The sequence below is a fragment of the Heterocephalus glaber genome, unplaced genomic scaffold (assembly GCF_053883595.1).
Source record: "Heterocephalus glaber isolate CG9 unplaced genomic scaffold, H.glaber_assembly_v1.0 deba00001743, whole genome shotgun sequence".
In the NCBI taxonomy this organism is placed as follows: Eukaryota; Metazoa; Chordata; class Mammalia; order Rodentia; family Bathyergidae; genus Heterocephalus; species Heterocephalus glaber.
Window position 1 is genome coordinate 381,549 of NW_028258449.1, and position 14,806 is coordinate 396,354.

Genomic DNA, 14,806 nt, shown 5'->3' on the forward strand with positions numbered 1-14,806 from the left:
ATCAAACTCAGGACCTTTCGCTTGCATGGCAGGCACGGTGCCACTGAGCTAAATCCCAGCCCCTAGTAGTACTTTTGGAATAAAAAGTTTGAGCCACTCAAGTGGAAGGTGCTAGGTGCAACGTGAACTTGATACTGCTTTTAACTTTGGTGATGGAAATGAATATACTATTAAGAGTGTATGTGTGTGGTTTTTTTTCCCAAAAGCAAGTAACAATAGGTTCTTATCCAAATAAGGAGATGACCAAGGGCCTGTTTCAAAAAGCACATGGTTTGGAAAGTGATCTAGGAAGAGGGAATTCCTATGCTTTAGGTGTGAGGACCAGCCGTCACCAGTCGAACAGTTTTTGAATGGGGGAAAGGAGGACTGAGAAAAATCAAGAGAAGAGACAGAGTCGGGAGGGCTCCCAAGACCGAGCAAGCAAGTTTATTTACACCTCTCTTTTATACACTCAGTGAGTTAGGTCATTAATCATGACCTTTATACAAAAAACACCTGCTTCCTTGTTTACCAGTTTTCTGAACATTCTCCGCCCTCAAGGGCTACTTTGTTTCTTGAGGTTACAGAGCGGTCATCTTGTTTCTAAGGCAGTCTCTGAAAGTAAGCATCGGAGTTGGCAAGGGCACGGTTCTCCATAACATAATCTCCTAACTATTTACAACGGAGGGTAAATTTAAGATGGAGCTTCTTGGGCTGACACCGCTCCCCACATTTAGGTCTTGTGGGAGATGAGAAGATTGTAGAATACATTATGAATGTGGCTTAAATACTCTGCCAAGTTTGATCCCCGGTACCAAAAAAAAAAATATCTTGCGCACACACACACACACACAGGGTCTTACATGTGGTAGGGGAGTGTTCCACCACTGAGCTGACCCAGCCCTGTGTCTTGTATCCATGTATTTGAATACACACATATGTAAATGTTCTGTATGTGTGTGGCTAGAAATATTTTCATTGGTTTCACATTTTTTTTTTGGTACCAGGGATCGAACTCGGGTCCTTGTACTTGTGAGGCAGGCATCATGCCACTGAGCTGAATCCCCGGCCCTGCACATTTTCATAATAAAAACGTTTTAAGATACAGTGCGTTTCCAAATAATTTCAATGATTGTAATAGTTACTCCATAAATATTAATAACCTTTGACATAAGATTAAAACAAGCATTGCTTAATTACCTGAGTATTTTAGTATTGGTATTGTTTAACAGCCTGCCTGCTTAACGGCCATTCAGACTTATGACGGAGGTGTGCTATCCCGAGACTTACAACATGTCTTTTTTTTTTTTTTTTTTTGAGACAAGATCTCACTGTGTCGCCCAAACTGGCTGATTGTACAGTACAGTACAGTACAGTACTGTGGTTTTATGTTCTCTTATACATTACAACACTGCATGGAAGAGTCATGGAAATAAAAGCCAAGTCATCAAGTTGGAGTTTCCTTTTGCCATGTCTTTGTTCTGAATACTGTCTTGTAGTGTTCATGTCGTGTACAGTTGCTCACCTAGAGGAACTTAACGACCTCGTCTCAGGAACAGAAGTCAGTCATCACATGAGGAATGTCTGTACCCTCTTTTAAGTGAACACGCCTTTTGGTTTTGATTTCTAAATAGGTTGAAGTGAGAGGGAAGCTTGGCGACTAGGGAGATGCATTCCCCGCCCTCCTGGCGCCACCTCGTCTTGGGAGGGGAGGGGCTGGTCCCTCCACGCTCCCAGCCGGGCCCCAAGCAGCAGGGCCGACCAACCCGGACAGAAACTCCCGAAGCCCAGCCCGATTTCCTCTCCCGATCAACCTGTGCTTGTGACAGGATGGGAAGCGCACCTGTTGTGCCCAGATCGCGATGTCCCAAAGACCACCAGGAGACCGTTTCTGATGTAAGCACACGAGGGTCGTTTATTCAAGCTTAAGCAGGGACTCTCAATTGTCACCGACGCAGCGGATCGAGATTGAGAGCCCTGAGTCCCTAACTAGCAGGGTTTTTATTGAGAATACAACAAGCTTTGGTTGTTAGTAGCCAGGTGATTGGTTAATACTAAATACATATGAAGTGTAGGGTTTTGATTGGTTAGGCTTAGGGGGGTTAAGGGGGTTACGTATAGATTTTTGCAAGGGAGAAGGGGGCAAAGGTTAGTGGTCGACTGTCATAAGCTGATGGTTAGCAGATCCACTGACTAATGGTCACATCTATCTTTTGTGGGCAGTTAGCCATTAACTGTTTACCTTATAGGTAGTGTGTCCGGAATGTCCTTCCTGAGGACACAGATGGCTGGGTAATAAACTTAGGAATTTTGAGTGGATAGGCACAAATTTGAGAGAACAAAGGAGACAGCCCCAAAATGGAGTCACTCTGAGAGAACAAAGGAGACAGCTCCAAAATGGAGTCACTCTGGCTCCACATTCCCCCCTTCTCATGGTGCTATAGAGGGCCAATCATGGGCCTCTGGGGGTTAATTCTGTCAAATCAATAGGTATTGGCTGGTATTGGGACCTGAGTACCATTAACTGAACAGCGTTAATTCGCTTTTTAATGAACGAAACTAGTCTATTAAGTATGCAAGGTCCAAAGGTTAATAGTAGCAACACGATAAGCAAGGGGCCCAACAGGGTAGAAATTAGGGTGGTGAGCCAAGGGGAAGAATTAAACCAAGATTCGAACCAGGTTTGAGATTGTTCTCTTTCTCGTTTACGTTTGGCGATGTCCTCCCTAACTTTAGCCATGGACTCTTTGACCACTCCTGAATGATCTACATAGAAGCAACATTTTTTACCTAAGGCAACGCAGAGTCCTCCCTGTAGAAGGGGGTGTCTCGTAATATTGCCCTGCGAATTACATGGTTGTAACCCGGTGTTTGTGAATCGACCGGGGGGAGGGTACACCCCTTTTTTGTTTCCCCACATTCAGGCCTTCCCCGTGACTCTAGGCTCCAGTGTCCGATATCTCAGCTGCCAGTGGCTAGCCGACAGAGATCAAACTCTAGAGCAGGCCACCAGGTTAATGGTGGGCTCACTTTGGACGAGCTGTTAATAATGTCACCTGTGGCGGTATTGATGATCATCCAGGTTAAATTTAGGGGAGCATGTGGGTTCTGTCCTCCTAAAATCGGTGTCAAAAGTACAGTTACCACAATCATGACCGTCGACGACGCAGCTTGAGTTTGAGGGGATTGTCTTGGTCTTTGGACACCTGTCATGATGGAACGAAGTCCTCTAGGACAGCGTGAGGATCTGCAAGGCGAACGTGGGTGTAGTGCACCCACGAGGCAATCCCGTCGACCTTGAGAGCGGTGGGCGTGATCAGGACTGTGTCATAGGGTCCTTTTCAACGGGGCTCAAGGTCCTTTTGTCGGTGTCTCCGGACGAAGACTCAGTCTCCTGGTCGATAGCGATGGGGCTCGGGAGGCGGTCCAGTTTGATATAAGGCTTCTAATTTAGGCCAGATATCCTCATGCACACTTTGGAGGCTTTTTAAAGAAAGTAACAACTTTTGGTCATCAAATTTAACAAGTACATTTGAGTGAAGGTTGGGGATAATGGGAGGGGGAATTCCAAACATGATTTCAAAGGGGGTCAACCCCATTTTATAGGGTGAATTGCGCACCCTATAAAGGGCGAAGGGAAGGAGAGTCACCCAGTCACCGCCAGTCTCTAAGGTTAATTTAGTTAAGGTCTCTTTTAAGGTTCTATTCATCCTTTTTACCTGTCCTGAGCTTTGGGGTCTGTATGTACAATGTAATTTCCAATCTGTCCCCAACACCTGTGCTAGGGTTTGACTCACCTTGGAAATGAAGGCGGGTCCATTATCTGATCCTAGCATTACTGGAAAACCGTACCTTGGCAGGATGTCTTCTAGCAGCTTTTTAGTCACACTCTGCGCTGTCTCGTGTTTGGTAGGAAACGCTTCTATCCATCCTGAAAAAGTATCTACGAAAACTAACAAGTATTTATAACCGTACTTTCCAGGTTTTACCTTGGTGAAGTCCAATTCCCAATAGGCTCTAGGTCGGCTTCTCCTCAGCCTATTTCCTGGGTTGGCCCTATTGTGGGTGGCATTTGTCAATTGACAGGCTTTGCAGGTAGCAACAATATGTTCAATTGTAGAATTAGCATCACGGATCTTAATTTCAGCATGTCTCAGGAGATCTTGCATTTTCCGAGTGCCCATGTGGGTGGTCCGGTGTATCTTGGAGAGAACTTGTTCTCCCAGTGTTTTAGGCAGGATGACTTTACAATCAGAAGATTTCCATCACCCGTTGAGGCACTGGGGCATAGGTAATTGTTTTATCCAATTTAAGTCCTTTTCAGTGTACTGGGGTTTTTTTGGTAGGGCTGCACTTCCCGGATCGGGCAGCTGAGTGGCCAGTGTCAGATTAATCTTTAAGGCTATTTCTCGGGCTGTCTGGTCAGCTAAATTATTTCCTCTGGCAATTGGAGTGTCGCCTTTTTGGTGTCCTGGGCAATGGATAATGGCTAATTTTTTAGGTAGCCAGAGGGCTGTTAAGAGGGCAAGGATCTCCTCTTTGTTTTTGATAGTCTTTTTTTCAGCTGTCAGGAGTCTCCTTTCTTTGTAGATGGCCCCATGGACGTGTGCAGTGGCAAAGGCATACCGGCTATCTGTGTATATATTTAACTTTTGGCCCCGTCCTAAAGTCAATGTCTTGGTCAGGGCTACGAGCTCTGTCCGTTGTGCTGAGGTCCCGGTGGGCAATGGTTTTGCCCAAATGACCTCAGTTTCTGTCACCACAGCTGCCCCAGCATACCTGTGGCCCTCACGAACAAAGCTGCTCTCATCAGTGTACCAGGTGTTGTCTGCATCTGGCCATGGTTGGTCACTCAGATCTGCTCGAATTCCGTGTACCTGGGCCAGGATGTCTGTGCAGTCGTGAAGCGGAGCCTCTAAGTTCGGGTCTGGCAACAGTGTGGCTGGGTTTAAAGCAGCCGGGGCCTGAAAGACAACTCGGGTTGGATTTAGGAGTAAGCTCTGGTAGTGGGTCAGGCGAGCATTACTGAGCCATCGATCCGGAGGCTGTTTTAGGACTCCCTCAATGGCGTGAGGGGTGGTCACGCATAGTTCTTGGCCTAATGTCAACTTGTCAGCGTCTTTGACCATTAGAGCTACTGCTGCAATCATTTTTAGGCACGGGGGCCATCCTGACGCAACTGGATCAAGTCTTTTTGATAAGTACGCCACTGGGCGGCGCCATGGCCCTAGATGCTGGACCAGGACGCCCTTAGCGACTCTTTTGTTTTTATCAATGTAAAGGTGGAATGGCTTAGTAATATCGGGCAAGCCCAAGGCTGGTGCCGTCAGCAAGGCTGTTTTAATTTGATCGAAAGATTTTTGTAGCTTTTCTGTCCATTGAAAAGCCTGATTGTCTTTGGTTGTCTCATAAAGGGGCCTTGTGAGCTCTGCGAACCCCGGTATCCATAGGCGGCAGAAGCCCGCCTATCCCAAGAATTCTCTGACTTTTCGAGGGGAATCTGGTGTGGGTATCTTAAGAACTGTCTCTTTTCTAGCATCCGACAGCCATCTCTGCCCTTTTCTAAGCACGTACCCCAGGTAGCTTACCTCGGGTTTGCAGATCTGGGCCTTTTTAGCGGACACCCGATACCCCAGCTCTCCTATGACCATCAAGAGTCTCTTGGTTCCATTTAAGCAGTCTTCCTGTGTCTCAGCTGCCACAAGAAGGTCATCTACATATTGTAACAGAGTTAGTTGGGGGTTCTGGAGGCGAAACTCACCCAGGTCTTCATGTAGGGCCTCGTCGAAGATGGTGGGAGAGTTTTTGAATCCTTGAGGTAATCGGGTCCACGTCAGCTGTCCGTTGATGTCTTGCTCCGGATCACTCCATTTAAACGCAAAGATGTGTTGGCTTTTAGGTGCCAGTGGAAGGCTAAAAAAAGCATCTTTGAGATCTAAGACTGTGTACCAGCGATGGCTCGGGGGAAGAGAACTCAATAGGGTGTATGGATTAGGCACTGTGGGGTGGATGTCCATAACCCTCTTGTTTACCTCCCGGAGGTCCTGCACTGGCCGATAGTCATTAGAATGAGGTTTTCGTACTGGCAACAAGGGGGTGTTCCAGGCCGATTGGCAAGGTCTGAGAATCCCCTGAGCAAGCAACCTCCTGATGTGTGGAGTTATTCTTTTCTGGGCCTCCAGGGGCATAGGATATTGGTGAACTCGTACCGGATCTGCTCCAGGTTTTATTTCTATAAACACCGGTGTCCTGTGTATAGCTAGCCCCATGCCTCCAGTTTCCGCCCATGCTTGTGGGAACATGGAGAGCCATTGTTCCATATCAGGATCAGGAGGGGCCCTCTTCTGATGTAGCAGATATTTATCTTCTAGGTTTATGGTTAGTACGTGAATGGGCCTTCCCTCTTGATTAAGGACTTTTGTGTCCCCGGGTTGGAAATGAATTTGAGCCCCTAATTTAGTCAGTAAGTCTCTTCTCAATAAGGGGTAGGGGCAGTCTGGTATAATCATAAATGAGTGGGTTACTTGGCCCACTCCCAAGTCTACTGTTTTTTGGGTTGTCCATGAATACTTTTTCATGCCTGTAGCTCCTTGAACCCAGGAGGTCTTATCAGAAACATGGCCACATGGTTTAAGTAGGACCGAATGTTGAGCCCCTGTATCCACTAGGAACTCGATAGGTCTCCCCTCCACTTTTAGGGTTACCCTGGGCTCGGGGAGGGGTGCCGAACCCCGTCCCCCCTAATCATTTAATTCATCCATAGCCAGGATAGGGGCCTTGGGGCGTCCTTCCTGTTGTTTCTTTTTGGGACAGTCTCTGGCCCAGTGTCCATACTCTTTGCAATGAGCACATTGATTTTTCTCTAACTGGGGGCGCTCTCTGCGTCTCTCTTTGTTTTTTTCTTCTACCACAATCTTTCTTAGTCTACGTTCACGTTCCTTCTGTTCTCCCGCAGTGGCAGCCAGAAGGATCCGAGCTAAGTCTCGGGTCTGGCGGTCATCAGCTTTTTTTCGTTTCTCCTCTGCGGTTTTTCTATTGTTATACACTTTCTCTGCCACTGCCACTAAGTCCTGAATACTCTTTTTTTTTAACCTATCTACTTTCTGTAACTTTTTCTTAATGTCTGGCGCCGCCTGGTTGACAAAATGTATTATTACAGCTGCCTTTGTCTCAATTGCTTCTGGGTCCATAGGAGTGTACCTATGAAAAGCTTCCTGAATTCTTTCTAGGAAAGCAGCAGGGCTTTTATCTAACTTTTGTTGTACATCTCCTACCTTAGCCAAATTTGTAGGCTTTCTCGCTGCTGTTTTCAGACCTTTTAATAGAGCCTGGCGATAGACCCAAAGCCTCTCCTTACCTTCTGCCGTGTTGAAGTCCCAGTTGGGTCGGGACAGAGGAAAAGAAGTGTTGATAGTGTCAGCATTGGTGGTGGGTTGACCATTGTCACCAGGAACCAATTTCCTGGCCTCATTCTGGATCTTCTCTCGTTCTTCAGTGGTGAACAGGACCTGCAGAAGCTGTTGACAGTCATCCCAAGTGGGCTGATGGGTAAACAAAACGGTTTTTAACAGGTTAATCAAATCTCTAGGGTTATCAGAAAAATTGGCGTGTTGTCGGCGCCAGTTATAAAGATCGCTGGTAGCAAAGGGCCAGTAATGATGAGGCTGGTTTTCATGTTCATCAGGGGGCCCTATTGCTCGCAGCGGGCAGACAGTTGAGTCTGCCGGTCCTGCCGGCGAGGCGGCGCGCCGGTGACGAGTATTTTGGGCGGGACCATCACGGTTGTCGGCGGCGCCCGGGGCGGGCTCCCTAGCCCCGGCTGGGACTGGGTCACCTCCTCCAGCCTGCTGTGGCGGAAGAAAGGGGAGGGAATAGGGGGGAGGAAATATAAGATCTTCTTCGGTCCCTCCCTGGAGGACAGGGTAAAGTGGCGCGGTTGGCTTGGTTTCGGTTTGTTTTTCATCCGCGCGCTTTTTAGGAGCCTTTTCATTGGCCGTCAGGATTAACTCCGGTTGCTGCTGCTGTGAAGGCAAAAAGAGCTTAACCCATGGGGGCGGGTTAGAAATCAGAAATTCCCAAACGGCGATGTAGGGTATCTGATCGGGGGGGGGGAGGATGGCTTTACGAACTCTGCGAATAATCTGCAAATCAAAAGTTCCCTCGGGGGGCCATCCTACCCCAAGGGTGGGCCACTCCGAGCTACAGAGGGTGATGAACTTAGCCTTTTTAATTTTTAAACTTAGGTTACGAGCGCTCTCCCTAACTTCCTTGAAATGATCTTTCATGAGGGAAAGGGGGTAGTCACAGTCTGTCCCATCGTCTCAGTCCAAGTCAGTACAACACACAGACAAACACAACAGAAAAACACGAGAGACAAAATCGTCCTCCGCCTGATCGGAGGCAATGCAAATGGGACGACGGCCTCCTGCCGTGCCGCGGGAGCGACCCGCACCGTCCCTCCAGGAGTCTCACTGACTCGTACTCTTGGGGCACTCCGTCCCCACCAGCGGAATCCGGAACGTCTTCCAGGACTCCGGGTCGGCGGCCCTTGCAGCGCGTCCGCCTAGACCGTCTGCCGACCTTCCCAGATAATAGGCCCAGACTTTTTTTTTAAACGCACAAAAAGAAACACAAAACACTCACCAGCCGGCGCTGACCCTCCGGCACGGGAGTCCTGAAGGTCTTGGGATCCCGGACGAGCCCCCAAATGTTGTGCCCAGATCGCGATGTCCCAAAGACCACCAGGAGACCGTTTCCGATGTAAGCACACGAGGGTCGTTTATTCAAGCTTAAGCAGGGACTCTCAATTGTCACCGACGCAGCGGATCGAGATTGAGAGCCCTGAGTCCCTAACTAGCAGGGTTTTTATTGAGAATACAACAAGCTTTGGTTGTTAGTAGCCAGGTGATTGGTTAATACTAAATACATATGAAGTGTAGGGTTTTGATTGGTTAGGCTTAGGGGGGGTTAAGGGGGTTACGTATAGATTTTTGCAAGGGAGAAGGGGGCAAAGGTTAGTGGTCGACTGTCATAAGCTGATGGTTAGCAGATCCACTGACTAATGGTCACATCTATCTTTTGTGGGCAGTTAGCCATTAACTGTTTACCTTATAGGTAGTGTGTCCGGAATGTCCTTCCTGAGGACACAGATGGCTGGGTAATAAACTTAGGAATTTTGAGTGGATAGGCACAAATTTGAGAGAACAAAGGAGACAGCCCCAAAATGGAGTCACTCTGAGAGAACAAAGGAGACAGCTCCAAAATGGAGTCACTCTGGCTCCACACACCACGCACAGCGGGCTGGGCGGCTGAGCACACAGTCCTGCTGCCAGCGAGGAGGCCTCGGCGGGCCGCTGTGTGAGAGGAGCCGGCCGTTTGCTGCACTTTTTTCACCTGTGCTGGATAATTTCTCACAGCAACTTTGTGAGTGGGGCTGCATTACCTTCAGTGTGCAGACTACAGTAGAACTGACCCAAGAAGCCCAGGGTCTGCATCCAGCCACTCTTTTGAGAGCATCTCACTGTGTAGCCCAGGCTGGCCTTGAACTGACACCAATCCTCCCACCTCAGCCTCCTGAGTGGTGGGATTACAAACATGCACAGCCATGCCCGGCTGGTAATTTACTTTAGATTCTTGAGAAATGTAGTATAGGGCCGGGGATTTAGCTCAGGGGCACCGCACCTGCCTTGCAGTCGAAAGGACCTGAGTTCCATCCCTGGTACCAAAAAAAGAAAGAAAGAAAGAAAGAAAAAGAAATGTAGTATAAAATAGAAGATATATTGAACCATAAATTAACTTTTATCTATGAGCTAAGAATAGTCAGTTTGCATCCTAGGTGTAGGTAATTTGCATTTGAAGAATCCAAATCATGAATCTATATGTCAAATGACATGTTTGTCCTTAGTTATTCATTTAATGTTATTAGCCAGCTGTGGTGGCTCATGCCCGCCTAGAGTCCCAGCACTCTGGGAAGTGAAGGCGGGAGGATTGCAAGTTCAACCCCGCCCAGGGCAACTTTGCAACATAGTGAGACCCTGTATAAAAGCAAAAACAGTAACTAAAGGGCTGGGTATGTAGCTCAGTGTGAAGGCCCTGAGTTTCATTCACCAGAGAGAGAGAGAGAGAGAGAGACAGAGGCATTTAATGTTATTTACACTGGCCTATTAAAGTTAGGTTTTTATAGACTCTCCCTGAGATGTAATTATCTACTAGTAATTAATTATCTAATTAATTACCTACTAGTTGCATTCAGTCCGTAGCTTGTGCTTGGATGTGCTGAGTGTGAAGCTCATTCTCTTGAGCGAGTGATGTTGCTCCGTTCCTGTCTGCAGGCATGCGCAGACTCTTCCCAGCGGAGCAAATCTGCTGGGCGTGGTTGGTTCTCTCCTCGCCTCAGGTCAGAGAGTCAGCTTCCAAAGCCGGAACCAGGACCGGCAAAGTGCAGTGAGCACAGATCGAGGAGGACACTGACAGCAGAGCAGGTTCCTGAAACTGATGTGGACTGAGGAAGTCAGGGGAGGCACAGCAGTAATCCCAGCACTCAGGAGGCTGAGGCAGGAAGATCACTGGGAGTTCAAGGCCAGCCTGGGCTGCAGCCCGAGACCCTGTGTCAAAAAAAAAGAAGTGGGGGGGGGTGTCACAGACTCTGGTGTGGGGAGGACTCAGAGCAACCAGAGTGGTTCTGGGGTCTCCAGCCAGGGTTGGGGGTAGGGAGGATGCAGGGTGACCCCGGGAGGGTGTGGCCGCCCCTCTTTTCCTCCTCTTTGCAGCCCACTCTCCCACCTGCACTGGTCCCATGGCCCAGTGCTCAGGCCCATGGAGTGAAGATGGGGCCCAAACTGAGCAAGCAAACCTGTGCCGAGGCCTGGAGCCATCTCTGAAGTTTCCTGATAGCCAGGGGAGCTGGTGCCCCTTGTGGGTCTGACCCTGGGGCTGTGAGGTCTGCCTCGTGTGTCACTGCCGCTCAGCCTTCTGCCCTTGCGCCTCCATGGGCCCTGAGGGATCCCTGGGATTTTGAGGGGCCTGCTCCTGCTGTGCAGAGAATAATCTGGCCCCGGACGCTGATGGTGCGCCTCCGCCTACCGCCTTTAACACCTCCACTGTAACTGGGTGAGGACTGGGTTTCTGTGGCCGGGCCCCTTCCCCCTCAGAGTCCGGCCTGATGGAGTCACATTTCCCCAGGACCATTCTGTACTGTTCCACCTGGCACGCACTAGCTGGATGAGGCTAGGAAAATGGGAACTGAGCGTGTGAGTGTGTGTGTATGTGTGAGCACACACATGCACACACGTGTGGAGGGGAGACAGGATCTTGCTCTATAGCCCAGGCTGGCCTCAAACTCACGAACCTCAGCCTCCAAGGGCTGGGATTCGGTTTGTCTGCACACATGTAAGGAAACTGTTGCAGCAGGTTCAGATCCAGTGTAGCCTGCAGCCTGCTTTCGCCTTTGCTCCTGCTGTCACTAGCACCCCACCGGCTGCCTTTGTCAGGAGCTAGAGTGGACCTGGGGTGAGGGTTTGTGGACCTGGTCCCTGGCGTCAGCTGTGGAGCCATCCGGAAAGGGAGGGCCCTGGAGGAGACGGAACGTGAGCAGAACCGAGCACTGCAGGGCACAGAGGAAAGCACTGCTTCCTCCCACAACTCTCTATCGGCCTCGGGGAGTGGGCTGAGCAGCGAGCTTCCCAGTGTGAGCACCTGCACCCCCAGAACTCGATCTGACTTGGACAATGGGTCGGGGGGGAGGCACGGGTCACACTGGGGTAGGATGGGCCCTCAAGCAAGGGTGAGTTAACGTTGAGGGACACTGAGACACCGAGGGTCGCGGGAGCTGTTGGAAGAGGCCAGGAGGACGCTCCCGAAAGCCTGCGCTCTGCTTCCGGAATATGAAGGAATGAGTATGGAGCCACGGGCTTGCCATCACTGTCACGGCAGCCAGCGTGGGACATGGACAGGAGCTCGCAGAGTGGAGGCAGGGCCAGGAGCTGCGCCTTGGGGTGCAAGGCCTGGTGCTGCAGGGTCCACGGGGCTATGCAGCCTCTGCCGTCTCGGCCTATGACCCTGACACCTCGCTCCAGTCTGCTTCCAGCCCTTCCCTGAAGCTTGGCCGGAGTGTGGAGGGTCCCAAAGGAAGTGCCAGCTTCCCTCTGGGGAAAGCATTCACCACTGGCTGTGGGTGACAGCACACAGGTGCCAGTGAAGGGCTTTGTGGAGAGGACGCTGGCCCACTGAGCATGCCTCCCTCCAACAGTGGCAGTGAAGGTGCAGACAGCTGCATGCAGAAGGCTCCAGAGGGCCCAGCCCTGACCCCAGCAGGTGCGAGAGGACAGCGGCGAGCATGGCCTGGCCCGGCGCAGCGCCCTGCAGAGGCTGGGGCTTGGCCTTGACTTCCTAGGAGGCTGGAAGAGCCCAGGAGTGCCTTCTGCCCCCACCTCTTCCTGCCTCGTGCCCGACTTCTTGATGTGGGAAAGCTGGAGAGCAGCTCTGCTGTTTGTCTACCCCAGCACAAGCGGCAATGGTGTTGCTGTTTGCTGCTCCGGGCTGGGGTTGGGGTCCCTTTCTTCCACAGGAGATGGGAGCGTCAGGGCCTTCAGTGCTCACTGTGACGGCACCAGGCTGCTGCCCAGTGCTGGGTGGAGGGAGCGAAATGGCTGGGCGGGAAAGCACAGCTGGCTCCCCTAGAACTCTGACATTTGCCACTGTGTCCCCACATTCGCTGGGGCAGCGAGGCCAGCTGTGACCAGGACAAGCGTGCATGGGTGTCAGGACTGGCCAGTCCTGGCACAGGAGCGTCTCTGAAGGGCAGCTGCTCTCCCTGCACTGTGAGCTGGGGCAGATGGCAAACACCATGAGTAGGGTTTGAAATGGCAGTTTAGTGCTCCCTGCTCGGGGTTGGGGTGGGTGGGGTGCTGGAGACTCTAGGCTACGTTGCCAGCACGTGGTGTCTGGCAAGGCTCCTTCATGGGGATTGCAGTGCCTCCACGCTGGTGGGACCCACAGGCTCCTGGGGCGCCTGTAGGGCCCAGCCCATTCCTGAGCAGAGCTGCCTCCCAAGTCCTCACCCTCGCCCTGCACCGTCAGGTTTCAGTGCGAGTTAGGGGCCAGGCACACTCAGCCCATAGCTCTAGGCTCATTGGGGTTTTTTTTAAGTACTTTTGAATGGGGGTCAATGTTTTCAAAAAAATCTAGTAAACTTCATCTTTTTTTTTTGGTACCAAGGATCGAACTCAGGACCTCGTGCTTGCCAGGCAGGCACTATGCTGCTGAGCTAAATCCTCAGCTAAACTTCATCTTCTAACGATGCTAGTGAGCCCACAGAAATGGTTTCTAACGTGGCTTCAGGGTGCCTTTTTGAAGAAGTACTTTATTACTGCCCATGCCGTCCAGACCGCAGTGCACAACCCACAGGAGTAGTTTGTACTCAGATCTCTCTGGTTTTAGTGCTTGGCAGTCCTGACCCACTGCAAAGAATATAGATGCCCAGTAGCCACCCTCACCCACGATGCATCAAATAGCCTTCTTTTTATTTTTGGTTTTTTGAGATAAGGTCTCGCTATGAAATCCAGGCTGGCCTTGACTCGCAGTGATCCTCCTGCCTCAGCCTCCTGAGGGCTGGGATTATAGCCATGAGCCACCACGCCTGGCTGCACCAAATATCTCAAAAATACAAACCACCTGTACTATTATTTAAAATGATAAAACAAATGTCTCACATTTTATTAGATTACATGATCAAGGCTTTATTTGCAAAAAGAGCTTTTAAAATCGCTTTACTTTCAGCTTATTTCACCCCCTCCACTCCCACGGAGTCCCCGCTCTGCCTGTGACCCCCTGGTCCAATCTCCTTCCTTGGTGCTGCTCTCTCGCTTGGGCTCCTGGGCCTAGTGGAGCCCCATGCGGCAGGAGGACCCTTGGCCAACAGTGCCTGTCCCTCCATTCGAAGGAGGCTGCAGCCTCCCCATCAGGTCTGCCAGGTGGGGACCTGAGCTGTGGATTCTGCCGTTTTCCTCATGACTCTGCTCAGTGTTTATCTGCTGATTCTTCCAGAGAGTTCCTAAAACCCATTGGAACTCCATGGGTCGGCATGCTTTCTCTTTGAATGCTTGTATTTTTATTTCTGAGGTGCTAGGAATTGAACTCAGAGCTTAGCACGGTGAGGCCAGTGAGCTCGGCACCACTCAAAGCTCCCTGCCTGCTGTAAACCGAAGTGTGACCGTGATCCGAGATTCATTTGCTCCTCGCCCAATTCAGTGTACGGACAGGGAGGCAGGCAGCATTTCTGAAGTGCTGGCACCAGATCAGATGTTTCTCACCAATGAAACCAAACACAAAACCAAAATGTTTTGCAGTTTTTCCCTTCCAAATCCTGAAGGAATGGGACCAGTGGAATGGTGAATCTACAGGCGGAAACCACACTCCTGTGCTGTCAGAAGCCTGGCTCGCCCTGGGGTCGAGAATAGTGGTGCCCTGAGGACACCACCAGGGGAGTCCCCCGGTACTGTGATCACCATCATCACCAGCGATCACAGCTGCGAGACGCGTCTATTGGGTCGGCAGGACACAGAGGAGGAATGGGCCTTTACTGCAGCTTTTCCATGATCCTTTCAGAAACAAATCATTAAACTCCTGCAGTCCTTTCTGACCTCTGGGCTGAGGAGTTGAAGTGATTTGTAAATAATGATTCATTTTTTTAATGTAATTAGGCTTGAATCATGTTTCTAAATTGTGTACCTCCCGCCCCACAATAGTATAAGAATATCAGCTTGGAGTTATGATTAAGAAGTCATCTTTTCACCTGGAAAAAAGAACAGAAAAGAGAATAGCTAAACAC

General features: G+C 50.3%; 2 protein-coding genes across 4 annotated transcripts in view; both read right to left on the reverse strand.

Annotated features, from left to right (window-relative positions):
* Positions 1–1,874: 1,874 nt before the first annotated feature.
* LOC110347096 (uncharacterized) lies at positions 1,875–10,982 on the reverse strand. Of its 2 annotated transcripts, XR_015447061.1 has the most exons (4): positions 10,832–10,982; positions 10,215–10,583; positions 3,777–9,694; positions 1,875–3,462 (listed from the first exon to the last, which is right to left on the reverse strand). XR_015447061.1 is itself a non-coding variant. In XM_087200385.1 (2 exons), exons 1-2 carry the CDS (start codon positions 8,262–8,264, stop codon positions 3,425–3,427), a joined length of 966 nt encoding a protein of 321 aa, XP_087056511.1. In that variant the 5' UTR covers positions 8,265–9,284; the 3' UTR covers positions 1,875–3,424. The 2 variants fall into 2 exon arrangements, 1 of the variants encoding a protein (XP_087056511.1); XM_087200385.1 differs by lacking the exons at positions 10,215–10,583; positions 10,832–10,982 and having other exon boundaries at positions 7,337–9,284.
* Positions 10,983–13,699: 2,717 nt separating this feature from the next.
* Positions 13,700–14,806, reverse strand: part of LOC101710340 (aldehyde oxidase 2-like) — a 49,732-nt gene continuing 48,625 nt past the window's right edge. For both annotated transcript variants that reach the window (XM_087200376.1, XM_013068106.3), the window contains one exon: positions 13,700–14,770. The gene's annotated coding sequence lies outside the window, so the exon portion shown is untranslated. The remainder of the gene's footprint in view (positions 14,771–14,806) is intronic.